Raw genomic sequence first — 13,964 nt, forward strand, 5'->3', positions numbered from 1 at the left:
ATCAGGATAACGATCCGCCTTTATTGTTGATGTTTCACATTTTATTATTGTTATTAGCTTTATTATTATTGACCTCATTGAGCAAAACTAAAAACCTCATTGAGCAAAACTAAAAGAGCAGCTTTTGATGGGGGGCATAAAAATGGGTCGAACTGCTGGTGAGACCGAAGAAAGCAGTAGTAAAAAATCTAAAATAAACAGCCGGATCAGTTTCAAAAATAATAATAATAATTCTACAGGGCCATGGGTACGCCTCCTTTCTTCCCGCAAAAGGGAAGCTCGATGAGGCGGAACTCAATAGAGGCGAAGGCGGGAGGTCGCCGGAAGGCTATTAGGCAAGGACACCCCGGACGGACGTCTTTGAGCGCCGGACTGCGTCTCCTAGAAACCACCCAGTAGCACCCGGAAGTGGGTTGAATGTCAAGCGGCGCGAGTTCTTTTCTCCCTCTTCCGCGTTTCTGGGGGGCAGCAAAAGCGAGGGGGGAGGGTAAGTTTGGGGAACAAATGGGGAGGCACTGAAAAAAGGGCAAATGGGGACACGGGAGCCCCCCCCCTTTCGGGGGGGGGTCTTGGGTCCCTGCAGCTGTCGAAGCATAGGCACGCTTAAACAGAGTTCGTTGAATAAACCACCATGGGGATGGGTCTCTTTTGGGATGCTGGGCCTTTCACCGGCGTAGAATCCCCGCGGGTGGGTGGGGGTCGCCTGATGCAGGAATTAAACCCAGGGATTGGGGGGGTTGTGTGAATTGGGCCACCAAGGGTTCCCTAGTTCAGGCTCTCCAACTTTGGCAACTTTAAGCCTGGTGGACCTGGCTGGGGAATTCTGGGAGTTGAAGTCCTCCAGGCTTAAAGTTGCCAAGGTTGGAGACAGTGCTGAAATTCAAAAATTTTACTACCGGTTCTGTGGGCGTGGCTAAGTGGGTGTGGTGTGGCTTGGTGGGCGTGGCAGGGGAAAGCTACTGCAAAATCCCCATTCCCTCCCCACTCCAGGGGAAGTATATTGCAAAATCCCCATTCCCTCCCCACTCCAGGGGAAGGATACTGTAAAATCTCCATTCCCACCCCACTCCTGGGGAAGGATACTGCAAAATCCCCATTCCCATCCCACTCTGGGAGCAGCCAGAGATGGTTTTTGCCAGTTCTCCAAAGTACTCAAAACCTGCTGGATTTCACCCCTGCTTAGTTGAGTCCTGGAAACGGGACTTGATGGGAAGCAGATGGGCGAGGAGGAAAGTTGCCTGTTTGTTGGGAGGGACCCTGTAAGGGGAAGAAGCTTTCGCAGATTGCAAAAGGGTCTGCTTGTTAAGCCTAGAATAGGGTGGCGGGGTGGGGGTTATCTTTGGAGGGAGGGTATTTGGGAGAAGATGTTTGGGGTGCTGTCTTGGGGAAGAGAGTCTTTGTGTTTGGGGGTCTTTGAGGGGAGGATCTTTGGGATGCGGTCTTTGCCCTAGGATATTTTCTTTTCTTTTTATTAATATAAATAAAAAAGAGCAGCATATTCAAAATCCATATAGACAGTGTGTTGTTTGGTTACAGTTCTTTTGAGTGATAAACATCACAGTAATGATAATAGTAAAGATAATAACAAAAATTTTAGAATGTGCAGAAATGAATAAACTAACATTTGAAATTAAGGAAAAGGAAGGCACTGAATATTTTGAGGTATCATTAAAATCTGTGACAGCTTATGCTGCAATTCAGGGTTATTGTTGTTTTTTTAAGGCTCAGGAGACTTTTCAGATATTTACTTTTTTTTTTAATTAGGCAACACCCTGGGTGGTTTGTATTACAATAAATAGAATCTGGAAAAGAAGAGCAAGGTGGCAAATTCAGTAAGCCACATATCCCACCAACATTTACCACCCATTGGGGTCCTCCAAGCACCCTGGTCCAACAGCCAGATTGTTATTTATTAATGCCTTCCCTCTATGAAACTTGGGCAAATGGACTCTTAACAGATGTTCGTTCTTCAACGACTAAGTAAAATGTTATCCTTTAGAACTGCTGAACTTCCCTTTTTAAAAAAAAAAACCTTCCCTTTAACTTTTAAAAAATTTCACTTATTATGGTTCAGCCAGATGTTTAGACTAGATTTAGTTGTCAGTTTTGGAAGGCAGTTTTCTTTTTGCTTCTTAACTGCCACATATTTTAGCGGGGGAAGTTGGGAGGGGGTTGTTGTTGGAGCGGTAGAAAGTTACTCATAACAACATTCTGTATTCAAGGACATCCTGCGTCTGATTTATCCAATTGAGTGTGAAGAATTGATTGGACAATGTGATGAACTTGTGAGTGTGGGGCAGGGCTGTGAACTGTCAACTGGGTGTGGAAAACATGGTTTTCCTAATAATGCATAATAGAAGCATTTCTACAGTAAGTACAGTGTGAGTTTTACCTCTTCAGTTGTTCACTTTCTTCTCGCAAGGTTTTCCCTGGCATATATATTGTGGCTGGGGAATTCGGTTGCAATAGATATATAGGGTAGGTTTGAGTAGAATGAAGCACCAATATTAGTGCTCACTTGCTTAAGTACCAATATTTTACAGAAAAATAGCCCTGTTGCAGACTTGGCAGGAAACAATTTTGCAAAGCACAAATAGAATAGAATAGAATAGAATAGAATAGAATAGAATAGAATAGAATAGAATAGAATAGAATAGAATAGAATAACAGAGTTGGAAGGGACCTTGGAGGTCTTCTAGTCCAACCCTCCTTCTTAGGCAGGAAATCCAGCAACACTTCAGTTATCCAACATCTTCTTTAAAACTTCCATTGTTGGAGCATTCACAACTTCTGGAGGCAAGTTGTTCCACTGATTAATTGTTCTCACTGTCAGGAAATTTCTTCTTAGTTCTAAATTGCTTCTTTCCTGGATTAGTTTCCACCCATTGCTTCTTGTTCTACCCTCTGGTGCTTTGGAGAATAGCTTGACTCCCTCTTTGTGGCAGCCCCTGAGATATTGGAGCACTGCTATCATGTCTCCCCTAGTCTCCCCTTCTTTTCATTAAACTAGATATACCCAGTTCCTGCAACCGTTCTTCATATGTTTTAGCCTCCAGTCCCCTCATCCTCTTTGTTGCTCTTCTCTGCACTCTTTCTGGAATCTCCGCATCTTTTTTTATATCATGGCAACCAAAACTGGATGCAGCTTTCCAAGTGTGGCCTTACCAAGGCATTAAAAAATGGTCTTAAGACTTCACGTGATCTTGATTCTATTCCTCTGTTGATGCAGCCTAGAACAGTGTTGGCTTTTTTGGCAGCTGCTACACACGTCTGGCTCATATTTAAATGGTTGTCCACTAGGACTCCAAGATCCCTCTCACAGTTAGTACTGTTGAGCAAGGCACCACATATACTGTACCTGTGCATTTTGTTTTTCTTGCCTAAATGTAGAACCTTGCTTTTTTTCACCATTGAATTTCATTTTATTAGATAGGGCCTGATGTTCAAGTCTGTCAAGATCCTTCTGTATCTTAAGCCTATCTTCTGGAGTGTTGGCTATTCCTGCCAGCTTGGTGTCATCTGCAAATTTGTTTAATGCTTATTTCCCCCCCACAAATGTCTTACTTTCCTGGCAGTTGATCTCTTCAGCTAAGCAATGGGATGTCTAAGGTGTTTTCAACGCTTGCTACTCCTAAAATTTGCTGGTGTGACCGCACTGTGACTCTTATTCCTGTTTCTTCCTCCTGAGCCTGGAGATCAATTGACTCTCCAACATTTACCCACAATGACAGCTGCCCCACATTCCTAAGTGAATGGGGCTGAAGAGGAAATAGCCCCTTCCCAGAAACTGTACTCCACATTCATGGTAAAGACCATGTATCAACCAGACACTTCTTTTCTGCCTCAAGAGACTGGGAATTCATCCATAAACAGACACTGCCTCCTGCAACACCATTTGACAGGCTGATATATTTTCCCCCCCCCTGGATAAGTCAAGGCATTTTCAATTCAAATGGATTGTCCCTTTTCCAGGGCAAAATGTCAGAGATCAGCTGTACTTTTATTTTAACAGAAAGGAAGTCAGCAACAACTTCCCTTTCTGCATAAATGCTTTCCAATCTACTTGCTGTAAAAAACCAACATTTCCATTTTGCTGATTAGACCTATAAAAACAGCCCAAAGGTGTTTTTTTTTTTTTATGGCATGACAACCTTGGAATGGTGCTGAAGGACAGCAGACCGCTGGATACTGTAAACTGGTCTTATGGACCGTAATGTTTATGTTTTGATATTTAAGTTACTTAAAAAGATAAGAATTCCTCCATTCCAAGGTCACGTGTTTTGATGTCACCTTGGATTTTTAGAGTGAAAACAGAGTGGTTGATTGGGGCGGAGGATTCAGATAAGGTGATACTTATCCCTCTTTTGTGCCTTCCATCTAGGAAACCCTGCAGTGCTTGGTAAAACCTTTTACATGCCGCAGCCAAAATCTCTTGCTTTTTTTTTTTAACAACTTCTGTCTCCTTGTTCTTCTGAGGCAGAAGCCTAAAAGGCAAATCATTTGTTAGAAGGGAGGTAAGTGGTGGGATTAACATCATTTGCTAAGCGCGCTGGAGTTGGATTGCTGCTTGCTTGCTTATTAATTAATTAATTAATTAATTAATTAATTAATTTTGTATGGCGTCACATAAGTGTAACATATTTTTATTTATTATTTATTTATTTACTATTTTGTCTGGCGTCACATAGAAGCAGTGGTGGGTTTCAAAACATTTTTACTACCGGTTCTGTGGGTGTGGCTTGTTGGACGTGGCTTGGTGGGTGTGGCAGGGAAAGGATACTGCAAAAATCCCCATTTCCTCCTGATCAGCTGGGACTCGGGAGGCAGAGAATAGATGGGAGCGGGGCCAGTCAGAATTTTTACTACCGGTTCTCTGAACTACTCAAAATTTCCACGACCGGTTCTCCAGAACTGGTCAGAACCTGCTGAAACCCACCTCTGCATAGAAGGGAAGTGGTGGCTCAGTAGCTAAGGCGCTGAGCTTGTCGATCGAAAGGTCGGCAGTTCAGCGGTTCAAATCCCTAGTGCCGCGTAACGGGGTGAGCTCCCGTTGCTTGTCCCTGCTTCTGCCAACCTAGCAGTTCGAAAGCACGTAAAAAATGCAAGTAGAAAAAATAGGGATCACCTTTGGTGGGAAGGGAACAGCATTCCATGCGCCTTTGGCATTGAGTCATGCTGGCCACATGACCATGGAGATGTCTTCAGACAGCGCTGGCTCTTCGGCTTTGAAACGGAGATGAGCACCGCCCCCTAGAGTCGGGAACGACTAGCACAAATGTGCAAGGGGAACTGTTACCTTTATTTTGGCTAATTGAATGCCCTCCAAGTGTATTGAACCTAAGCACAGAAGGATGACCTTCAGGTTGGAAAATATGATTTCCCTACTTGTCAAAGCCATGCCGGTGGTCCAGGCCGGGAGTAAGACTCCCAAAAGATTCTTAGCTATTTATCATCTTCAAACTTACCTTGACTGGAGACTAGAATTCACAGCCAATTGTGCATTGGGTGTTTATTTAAAAGCTGGTTTCAAGCCAGCCCATCCGTTAATTATATGCCATAGATAAGATGCACATATGTGTGAGAGGAACCTTTACCTTTACCTTTTTATGGCATCACAAAACAGCGTCGATGCCACCCCCCCAAGATTCACAAAAACTGCATATAGAATGTCTATCAAAATCAAAAACACCAGAGCAGTTGAATCGTTCTTTAAAAAACCGCACAGCACGGGTGACGGATACAATTGCGTATAAAATTAAATTGTGTATGAGCAGTTACTCCCGGGGTGGTTAAGCCTATGTCATGTAGCGGGTCCAATGTCGACTAGCCTCCTCGTGGGACACCCCAGGCAACGCGACCTTGTCACGGCTAAATAGTCTCTATTTTCCGGCTGCTGGATCTCACCAGGATCTCCCAGCAAGAAGAAAGCAGCAGGAATTCAGAAAATACAATTAGATGGCTGCTAAAAAGGATACAGTAACTGGGAGAGTACAAAAGCTGGCCTTGAGAACTCTTCTGACTGCTGTTTTGTGCCTTCCCTGTAGGACTGTACTGATGAAATTAAGCTGCTGATAATGATAAGCTTAAGGTATACTGTATTTTGTGGGTGGATGGCAGCCAGGCTATTGCTAAAGACATTGGAGCCTTCTACAGTTAAATGCTGGGTACTCCAGCTGGGCTGTCTATAGAAACTTCCCATTAAGAACTTAATTGGGTTTTTTTTTTAACTGCCAAAAATGTGGGTACGTAACATCCCACATTATGCTGGGGTTTAGAAAGGAGTCGTGTATTTCTTGTGTCTGAGGGCGGCATCAGCATCGTGACTTTAAATGTCTTTGGAATAAAAACCAGCGCTCGACTTAATATCTCGGATGAAATGCTTGCTTTTAATTAGACCACCCAGCTCTCTCTTTCAAGAGAATCCCAGTTCGGAACTATTCAAATGGCAACCGGCTTTTGAGCCGATCCATTAATCTCATCCGCCGTGGCAGTCCTTGCGCTTGTTAGCTTAATCATCTGATTAATTAACTTAATTGTCCCCGTGGCAGCTGTACAAAGAAATGCCACTTTATCCACATTTCATAGTTGGAAAATAATAACAATTGGAGACCCTTTACGTCCCCTTTGTCCTGTAATAAGCGATTTATCTGAGAGATGGCTGTCTGAACATATTTATTCTGTTATATTTATATTCCATCGTTGTACAACTCAAGAAAACGTACATAATGTTCCCATCTCCTCTTTTTCTGACAAACCCTGTAAAGTAGGTTGGATTGAGAGAGAGAGAGAGAGAGAGGTTGACCCAAAATCAACAGCTGGTTTTTCTAAGGAAGGACTCAAACTCACAGCCTCCTGGTTTCTAATCCAGGACTGTAATCGACTACCTCAGTCCGGCTATCTCTATGCTTGACTACAGGTAGCCCTCAAGTTACAACCGCCATTGAGCTCGAAATTTCTGTTGCTAAGCGAGACAGTGGCTACGTGAATTTTGTCCCATTTTATGCCCTTTCTTGCCACAGTTGTTAAGGGAATCTCGGCAGTAGTTAAGTTAGCAACGTGGTGCTTAAGTGAATCTGATTTTCCCATTGGCTTCGCTACTCGCCAAAGGTCACCAAAGGGGATCACGCGACCCAGAGAGGATCACTGCAACCGTCATAAACATGAACCAGTTGCTGAATTTTCCAGACAGAATTCTGAGCTTCGGAGCAATCGAAAACTCTGCCTCAACTTCTGTGTGTTGGCCATTTATATTTTTGGAATTGTTACTGTGTCTTCTAGCTACACGTGCCAAATCTTTCAGCTGTCCTCGATGAGACTTTAGGATTGTTTTCTTTTGATCTTTTCTAATCCTCCCAGTTTTTGAATAATCCATCTGTTCTCCCGTCACATACTGTCCATAGAAACAGCAACAAAAGTACTTCCTTCAGTTAGTTGAAGGCTTTTTAATTTGCTCCAGTGCACGAATTCGGAAAGCAGCTTGTTTATTTCATTTTTTTCTCCCTCCCCCCCCCCCCGTTCCCTTATACATTTCAGATTTCCACATCATGGCCTTTAAAGTCTTTTTCCCTCTTTGCTGCGCTTCGGCGGAAGATGGCCTTCTGATTGGACGATGGATTCCAGAACAGAACTCCGTCGTTATCCTGGCTGTGATCCATTTCCCTTTGATCCCGGCTCAGGTGAAGCAGTATCTCTCCAAAATGCAACATGCCACCCACGTCCAACTGTCCGTCTTGGGTTCGTGGACCAACAGCCAAGAAAAGCAGATGCTGCAAAAGTTCCTGGAAGACCTGGGCATCATTTTTTCCCAGGGCTCCTGGATCCAACTCGGCAGGCGAAAAGACGGCAAGTTTTGGAACTGTGTGGCCACCTGGAAGGAATCCAGCGGCGGCGGCAACGGCAGCGGCGTCGAAGAAATCATTGTGATCTATTACGACCAGCAAAAAGTGATGCTGTCGCAGCTTCACCCTCCTGACAATCACGGGATTGCTTCCGATCAGAAGGCAGCCGACGCTTCCAAGCTAGCCGCTGTGTTTGACACCGTGGCAAAAAGCAAATTGCTGTTCATGAAGAGCCGGTACGACGAGGGACCCATCAGGCTCACCCACTGGCAGTCTGAAGGGGTGGAGGCCAGCATTATCGTAGAGCTGTTGAAACAGGTGTCAGTCCCTGCGTGCATGCTAATAACACTCCTCCTTTCCTTCGTAGCGGCCATCTGTAAAAGCAGGTACGTGGGCTGAACGGGAAAGATGGATAGGAGATCATAGGGTTCAAAAATGGGGAACTAGTTTTTGAGCCATCAGCAATTCCAGGTTTTAAACTACCGTGTTTCCCCAAAAATAAGACCGGGTCTTATATTAATTTTTGCTCCAAAAGATGTATTAGGGCTTATTTTCTGGTTAGGTCTTATTTTGGGGGAAATATGGTACTAAATGCACTCACCTGGCTGACAATCAAAATATTTATTTTTTATTTATTTATTTATTTTGTCACAACATATAAAAAGATTATATAGTATATAAACATATATATGAGTAAAAATTAGGAGGTATAAGCACATATATATATATACATATATATATATATATATATATATATATATATATATATATATATATATATATATATATCTATATATATATATATATATATATAAATATATATATATATATATATATAGGAAGAAGAAAAGAAAAACAATAGGACAGGAACAGTAGGCACGTTTGTGCGCTTATGCACGCCCCTTATGCTCCTCTTAGGAATGGGGTGAGGTCAATGGTAGAAAGTTTTTGGTTAAAGCTTTTAGGATTATGGGAAGAGACCACAGAGTCAGGTAAAGTATTCCAAGCACTGATGATTCTGTTACAGAAGTCATATTTTCTGCAATCTAGATTAAAGCGGTTGACATTAAGTTTAAATCTATTGGTTGCTCTAGTATTATTGCAATTAAAGCTGAAGTAGTCTTTAACAGGAAGGTCATTACAATAGATGATTCTATGAGTTAAACTTAGGTCTTGTCGAAGGCGACGGAGTTCCAAGTTTTCTAAGCCTAGGATTTCAAGTCTGGTGGGATAAGGTATTTTGTTGTTTTCAGAGGAGTGGAGAACTCTTCTTGTAAAATATTTCTGGACTCGTTCCAGAAATATTTTAACTGGGGCTTATTTTGGGGGTTAGAGCTTATATTATGAACATCCTGAAAAATCACGCTACGACTTATTTTCCGGTTTTCTGGTCTTATTTTTGGGGAAACAGAGTAATTTGTAAATTTTCAGTTCTATGTGCTTTACCCATCCATTCATTCATGATTTTTTTTTAAACTGCAGCATTTTAATTCCTTTTCTCTGTTCAGCTGTTAAAATGCTGGTTCGTATTTTGGTTTAAGCTTCTTCGCCTTTTCTTGGCTCATGACATTTTTCTGTTATGTCATGAAATGTAAGAGTGGAATTAATACATTTCAGTATTAGTTCTGTAATGTCAGAAATTTTTTTTAAAATAAAAAGATGGACGGGTGGTGGTGGGGGAATTGGGAACTTTTTCCTAAGTGACAGAGAGCTCACCTTTAGTATAAGGAAGTACACTGTACCTATTTGCTTGCTGTTGAAACATCAGTGTTTCCAGTAGCGAATGTGTCAAAGGAAAACAAGAAATAGATCTTCTCGCCAACCTAATTCTTGATTCTTTCATATTAATGGGTGACTTAAAACAGTGCTCTTCGAATCATGTCTGATCGCTGCTTTCCTGGAGGACAGAAATCCCAGGTGCGAAATAGACTTTTGCAATAAAATGGATTGTTTGTTTGTTTATATCCCAGCTTTATTATTTTTATAAATAACTCAAGGTGGCGAATACACAAAAAACTCCTCCCTCCTCTTATTTTCCCCACAACAACCACCCTGTAAGGTGACTTCGGCTGAGAAAGAGTGACTGGCCCAAAATCACCCAGCCAGCTTTCATGCCTAAGACAGGACTAGAACTCACTGTCTCCTAGTGATTGACCCAAAGTCACCTAACCAGTTTTCATGCCTAAGGCAGGGCTAGAACTCACTGTTTCCTATTGATTGACTCAAAGTCACCCAGCCAGCTTTCATGCTTAAGGCAGGACTAGAATTCACTGTTTCCTAGTGATTGACTCAAAGTCATCCAGCCAGATTTCATGCTTAAAGCAGGACTAGAACTCACTGTCTCCTAGTGGTTGATCCAAAGTCACCTAGCCAGTTTTCATGCCTAAAGCAGAACTAGAACTCACTGTCTCCTAGTGGTTGATCCTGTTGGAAGAAATATCCATCTGGGTTCAGTTCCAAGTGGGGACAAAGACACTGGAAACATGGAGACTGCTTGGAAAGATGGTTTAATGGTGGTCACATGTTCAAGGCGTTGGGTGAAGAACCAGAGAGGAAAGGAGAAGAAGAGAAGAAGAGGGGAGTAGGGTCGAAGGGCAGAAGGGATGCTGAGCGCCTGAGTTTATACTCTCTGTAGGGTCCCACCTTGGTGTTTCCTGTTCCTGTATAAGAAATGTACCCTGATTTGTTGTCAAACTCCCAGGTGGTCTAGGGGTCTTAGCTAAGGTTGTAGGTTGTCTCTCAAGCTTGCTTGAGCCTTGCCATGTGGTGAGTTTCTGTTGCTAGATGAGTCCTATTGTGTTGCAAATGACAGTCCATTTGCAAAGGTGGGGGGGATTGAGTGAGCTTGGCTGAAGCCTTAATTGCCCATTGAAAAGGTGGGGGGGAAGTGAGTTTCTATCTCTGACCTATTGACAAAGGGGGGTGGGGAGGCAGGAAGCTGCTTTCTTTAAAACAGGTTTCTCAATTTCTTATCCAGGGTAATATAATCTTCTGCCCTTTTTAATATTTTCTAAAATATTTCATTCTTCTAGGAGAGGAGTGAGTGCTAACTTCCTACAATCCAAAGTCACCCAAGCAGCTTTCATGCCTAAGGCAGGACTAGAGCTCACTGTCCCCTAGTTTGTAGCCTGGTGCCTTCACCACTAGACACACTGGCTCCCAGAAGTTAACTTCTGTTGACTCAGAAGTGGGAGTTTAGCTGCTTCAAGGCCTCATGTTGCCGACTTTCCCTCTGAAGTGTTTTGAATGGAAAACTCTGGAAGAGCCCCAAAAGGCAAACCTCCGACCTGTCATTCTGAGCGGGTGTGGAATTAAAAACCTTTTTTTGTGGGGGCGGGAGGTGTAAGCTTATACTTTAGAGCAGATTGGGCCTTCCGAGGGGATCTCGTTGTACCGCCAAGAGGGAAACGGGAATTGAAGTTTCGTTCCCAAGCCGGCAAAGGGCAGTTTGATTTAATTCCATTTGGATAGTGGCTTCTCAGCCACTCAAAGCTTAGCAAGTGCAGCCTCGGGCTACGAAAACAGAAACCATAAGCCGGTTTCCAACTGAATAATACTGTCGTAAAAGATTACAGCTAAGGCATTCATACTATCTGTTGGAAGTAGAAGCCTGTTAGCTTTCACATGTGTTTGAGATGCCTGTGGGGGAACGGAAGGGAATGGACAAACTGCAGTCCTTGAGTGTACAGATGACTAACTATCAGCCTGGTTTGAGCTAATTGTGCTAATCAATGGTTATTCATGAAGCATTCATTGAAAGTTAGATCGTTGGACGGCTAAAGACATGGGCCGAATGCTGTTCACATCCTCAGGATTTTTGCTTCCACACAGGACCATATTGTAGTGCATGAGGAAAACTAGTGGTTCTTTTTCCTGAGGTAAAGTCAGGGAAAACATACTAGGATAGACAAAATGCCTGGACTTCAACTTCCCAGAATTCCCTAACCAGCATTCTCCCTACTCTTCCAGCATGCTCCAATCAATTTTAAAGGCATGGACTTCAACTCCCAGAATTCCCCAGCCAGCATTCCCTACACCCCCAGAATGCTCCAGTCAACTTTAAATGTGTGGACTTCAACTCCCAGAATTTCCCAGTTAGCAAACATGTGGAATTCCCTAGCCAGCATTCTCCCTGCACTCCCAGAATACCCCAATCAACTTTAAATGTGTGGACTTCAACTCCCAGAATTTCCCAGTTAGCATTCCCTACTCTCTCCCAGCATGCTCCAATCAATTTTAAAGGCATGGACTTCAACTCCCAGAATTCCCCAGCCAGTATGTTGCAGGTGAGATCCACACATTTTAAAGTGGTCGAATTTGAGACACACTAGCCTCTGTGTTGGGATGCGGTGGCTCAGTGGCTAAGACGCTGAGCTTGTCGGTCGAAAGGTCAGCAGTTCAGTGGTTCAAATCCCTAGTGCCGCGTAACGGGGTGAGCTCCCGTTCCTTGTCCCAGCTTCTGCCAACCTAGCAGTTCGAAAGCAGGTAAAAAATGCAAGTAGAAAAATAGGGACCACCTTTGGTGGGAAGGGAACAGCGTTCTGTGTGCCTTTGGCATTGAGTCATGCCGGCCACATGACCACGGAGACGTCTTCGGACAGCGCTGGCTCTTCGGCTTTGAAACGGAGATGAGCACCGCCCCCTAGAGTCGGGAACGACTAGCACATATGTGCAAGGGGAACCTTTACCTTTACTTTAGCCTCTGTGTTTGTGTGTGTGCGTGTGTGTGTGTGAAATTCTGTAACCCACAGTAAGGCCGTTCTGTGCTGTCTACCCAAGATACCTTCCTTCTGTAATCAAAGCTGCATCCTACCAGTTTTACTATGGGAGGTAATTGAGCTTTGCCAATAAAATTAGAAGAACGAGCCCTTGCAAATGGAGGTCAGTTTATATTTAAAATGCTGGATGTTTTAAACGTCAGTTTGACATGGTTAGGGCATCAGCCTAGAAACTGGGAGTTCTAGCCCTGTCTTTGGCCAGTCGCTTTCTCTCAGCTCTAGGAAGAAGGAAATGACAAACCACTTCTGAAAAAACCTGGCCAAGAAAACTGCAGGGACTTGTCCAGGCAATCTCCGAGAATCAAACACAATGGAACCGAAGTGATCTGGATGTGAGCGAAGGGGTTACTTTCATTGTACATTTAAGAAAGAGGGCTCTTCGGTTGCTCTTTAGCACCATCTCTTGGTTAGAAAGGGTTACTTTACATTTAGCTTTTTAAATTAGCCAGTTTACTTGTCTATGGAGAGATTCTCAGTCATCCAGGTCATGGTTGTCCCAAAGGTGCGTTTTTCAAGAGGCTGAAGAAGCTTCTTGGATGAGAAGCAAAACGTCTTCAAAGAAAAAAAACCAGAAAGCCCAGCTGCCTCTTGAAAAAAAGCACCTTTGGGACAGCGCAGTTACTCGCGATCTTCCCTCCTGAGCACGCACAGACGTGTCTTGTGGCAAATAGGTCTATCAGGATGTGCATTCAAAGGATATTTTGCTGCTCATTCTTTGGGCATGGGCTGAAGAAAAGATGACACAACTTGTGAAAGGTGCAAAACTGCTCGTAAACTTTATTTTTAGAAGCTGGGCAGTGGGGTCTTTACACAGGAAAGTTCAACCAAAAGTATCCAAGGGAGGAGGAGAAGAATCGCAAAATAATTCAATACGTCCTTTTCACTTCAGACAGATATAAACTCTGGAACAAGCCGAGGGAAGAAATCAGTCTGGCTTCTCTAAAGTCGTGTTTTAAACCATTCATCCTTTAACATTTTTTTGTAAGCGTCTTCAAACGTGATAACATCACATTGCTAACCTTACGTTCATCTTGTGGATCAGAAATTGCTTGAAATGAGTATGTAGGATAAACATAATTGTATAGGGCAGTGATGGCTAATCTTTTCCGGACCGAGTGCCCAAAGCTTGAGTGCGAATGTGCCTGCCCGCACCCAAATTCCCAAAATGCAATGAGCGTGCGGCCCCCTGCATGCCCCCCCGTGCATGCGCACACACACCCTGCATGTGCCCCATTCTCCCAGGCATGCGCACACGCCTCCTCCCGCATGGCCCCTGCCCCCCACGCATGCACAGCAGAGACTAATTTTATTTTAATCAACAGAAGTTTTTACTGTGTTGCTCCTGTGA

General features: G+C 43.5%; 1 protein-coding gene across 1 annotated transcript in view; it reads left to right on the plus strand.

The window, feature by feature from the left end:
* The first annotated feature begins 392 nt into the window (after positions 1–392).
* Positions 393–13,964, plus strand: part of PIGQ (phosphatidylinositol glycan anchor biosynthesis class Q) — a 59,775-nt gene continuing 46,203 nt past the window's right edge. Inside the window, exons 1-2 of the mRNA XM_058157165.1 lie at positions 393–487; positions 7,534–8,224. Coding sequence (XP_058013148.1) covers positions 418–487; positions 7,534–8,224 — 761 coding nt within the window. The 5' untranslated portion in view covers positions 393–417. The remainder of the gene's footprint in view (positions 488–7,533; positions 8,225–13,964) is intronic.

This window comes from Ahaetulla prasina, chromosome 14 (genome assembly GCF_028640845.1).
Source record: "Ahaetulla prasina isolate Xishuangbanna chromosome 14, ASM2864084v1, whole genome shotgun sequence".
Lineage (NCBI taxonomy): Eukaryota > Metazoa > Chordata > Lepidosauria > Squamata > Colubridae > Ahaetulla > Ahaetulla prasina.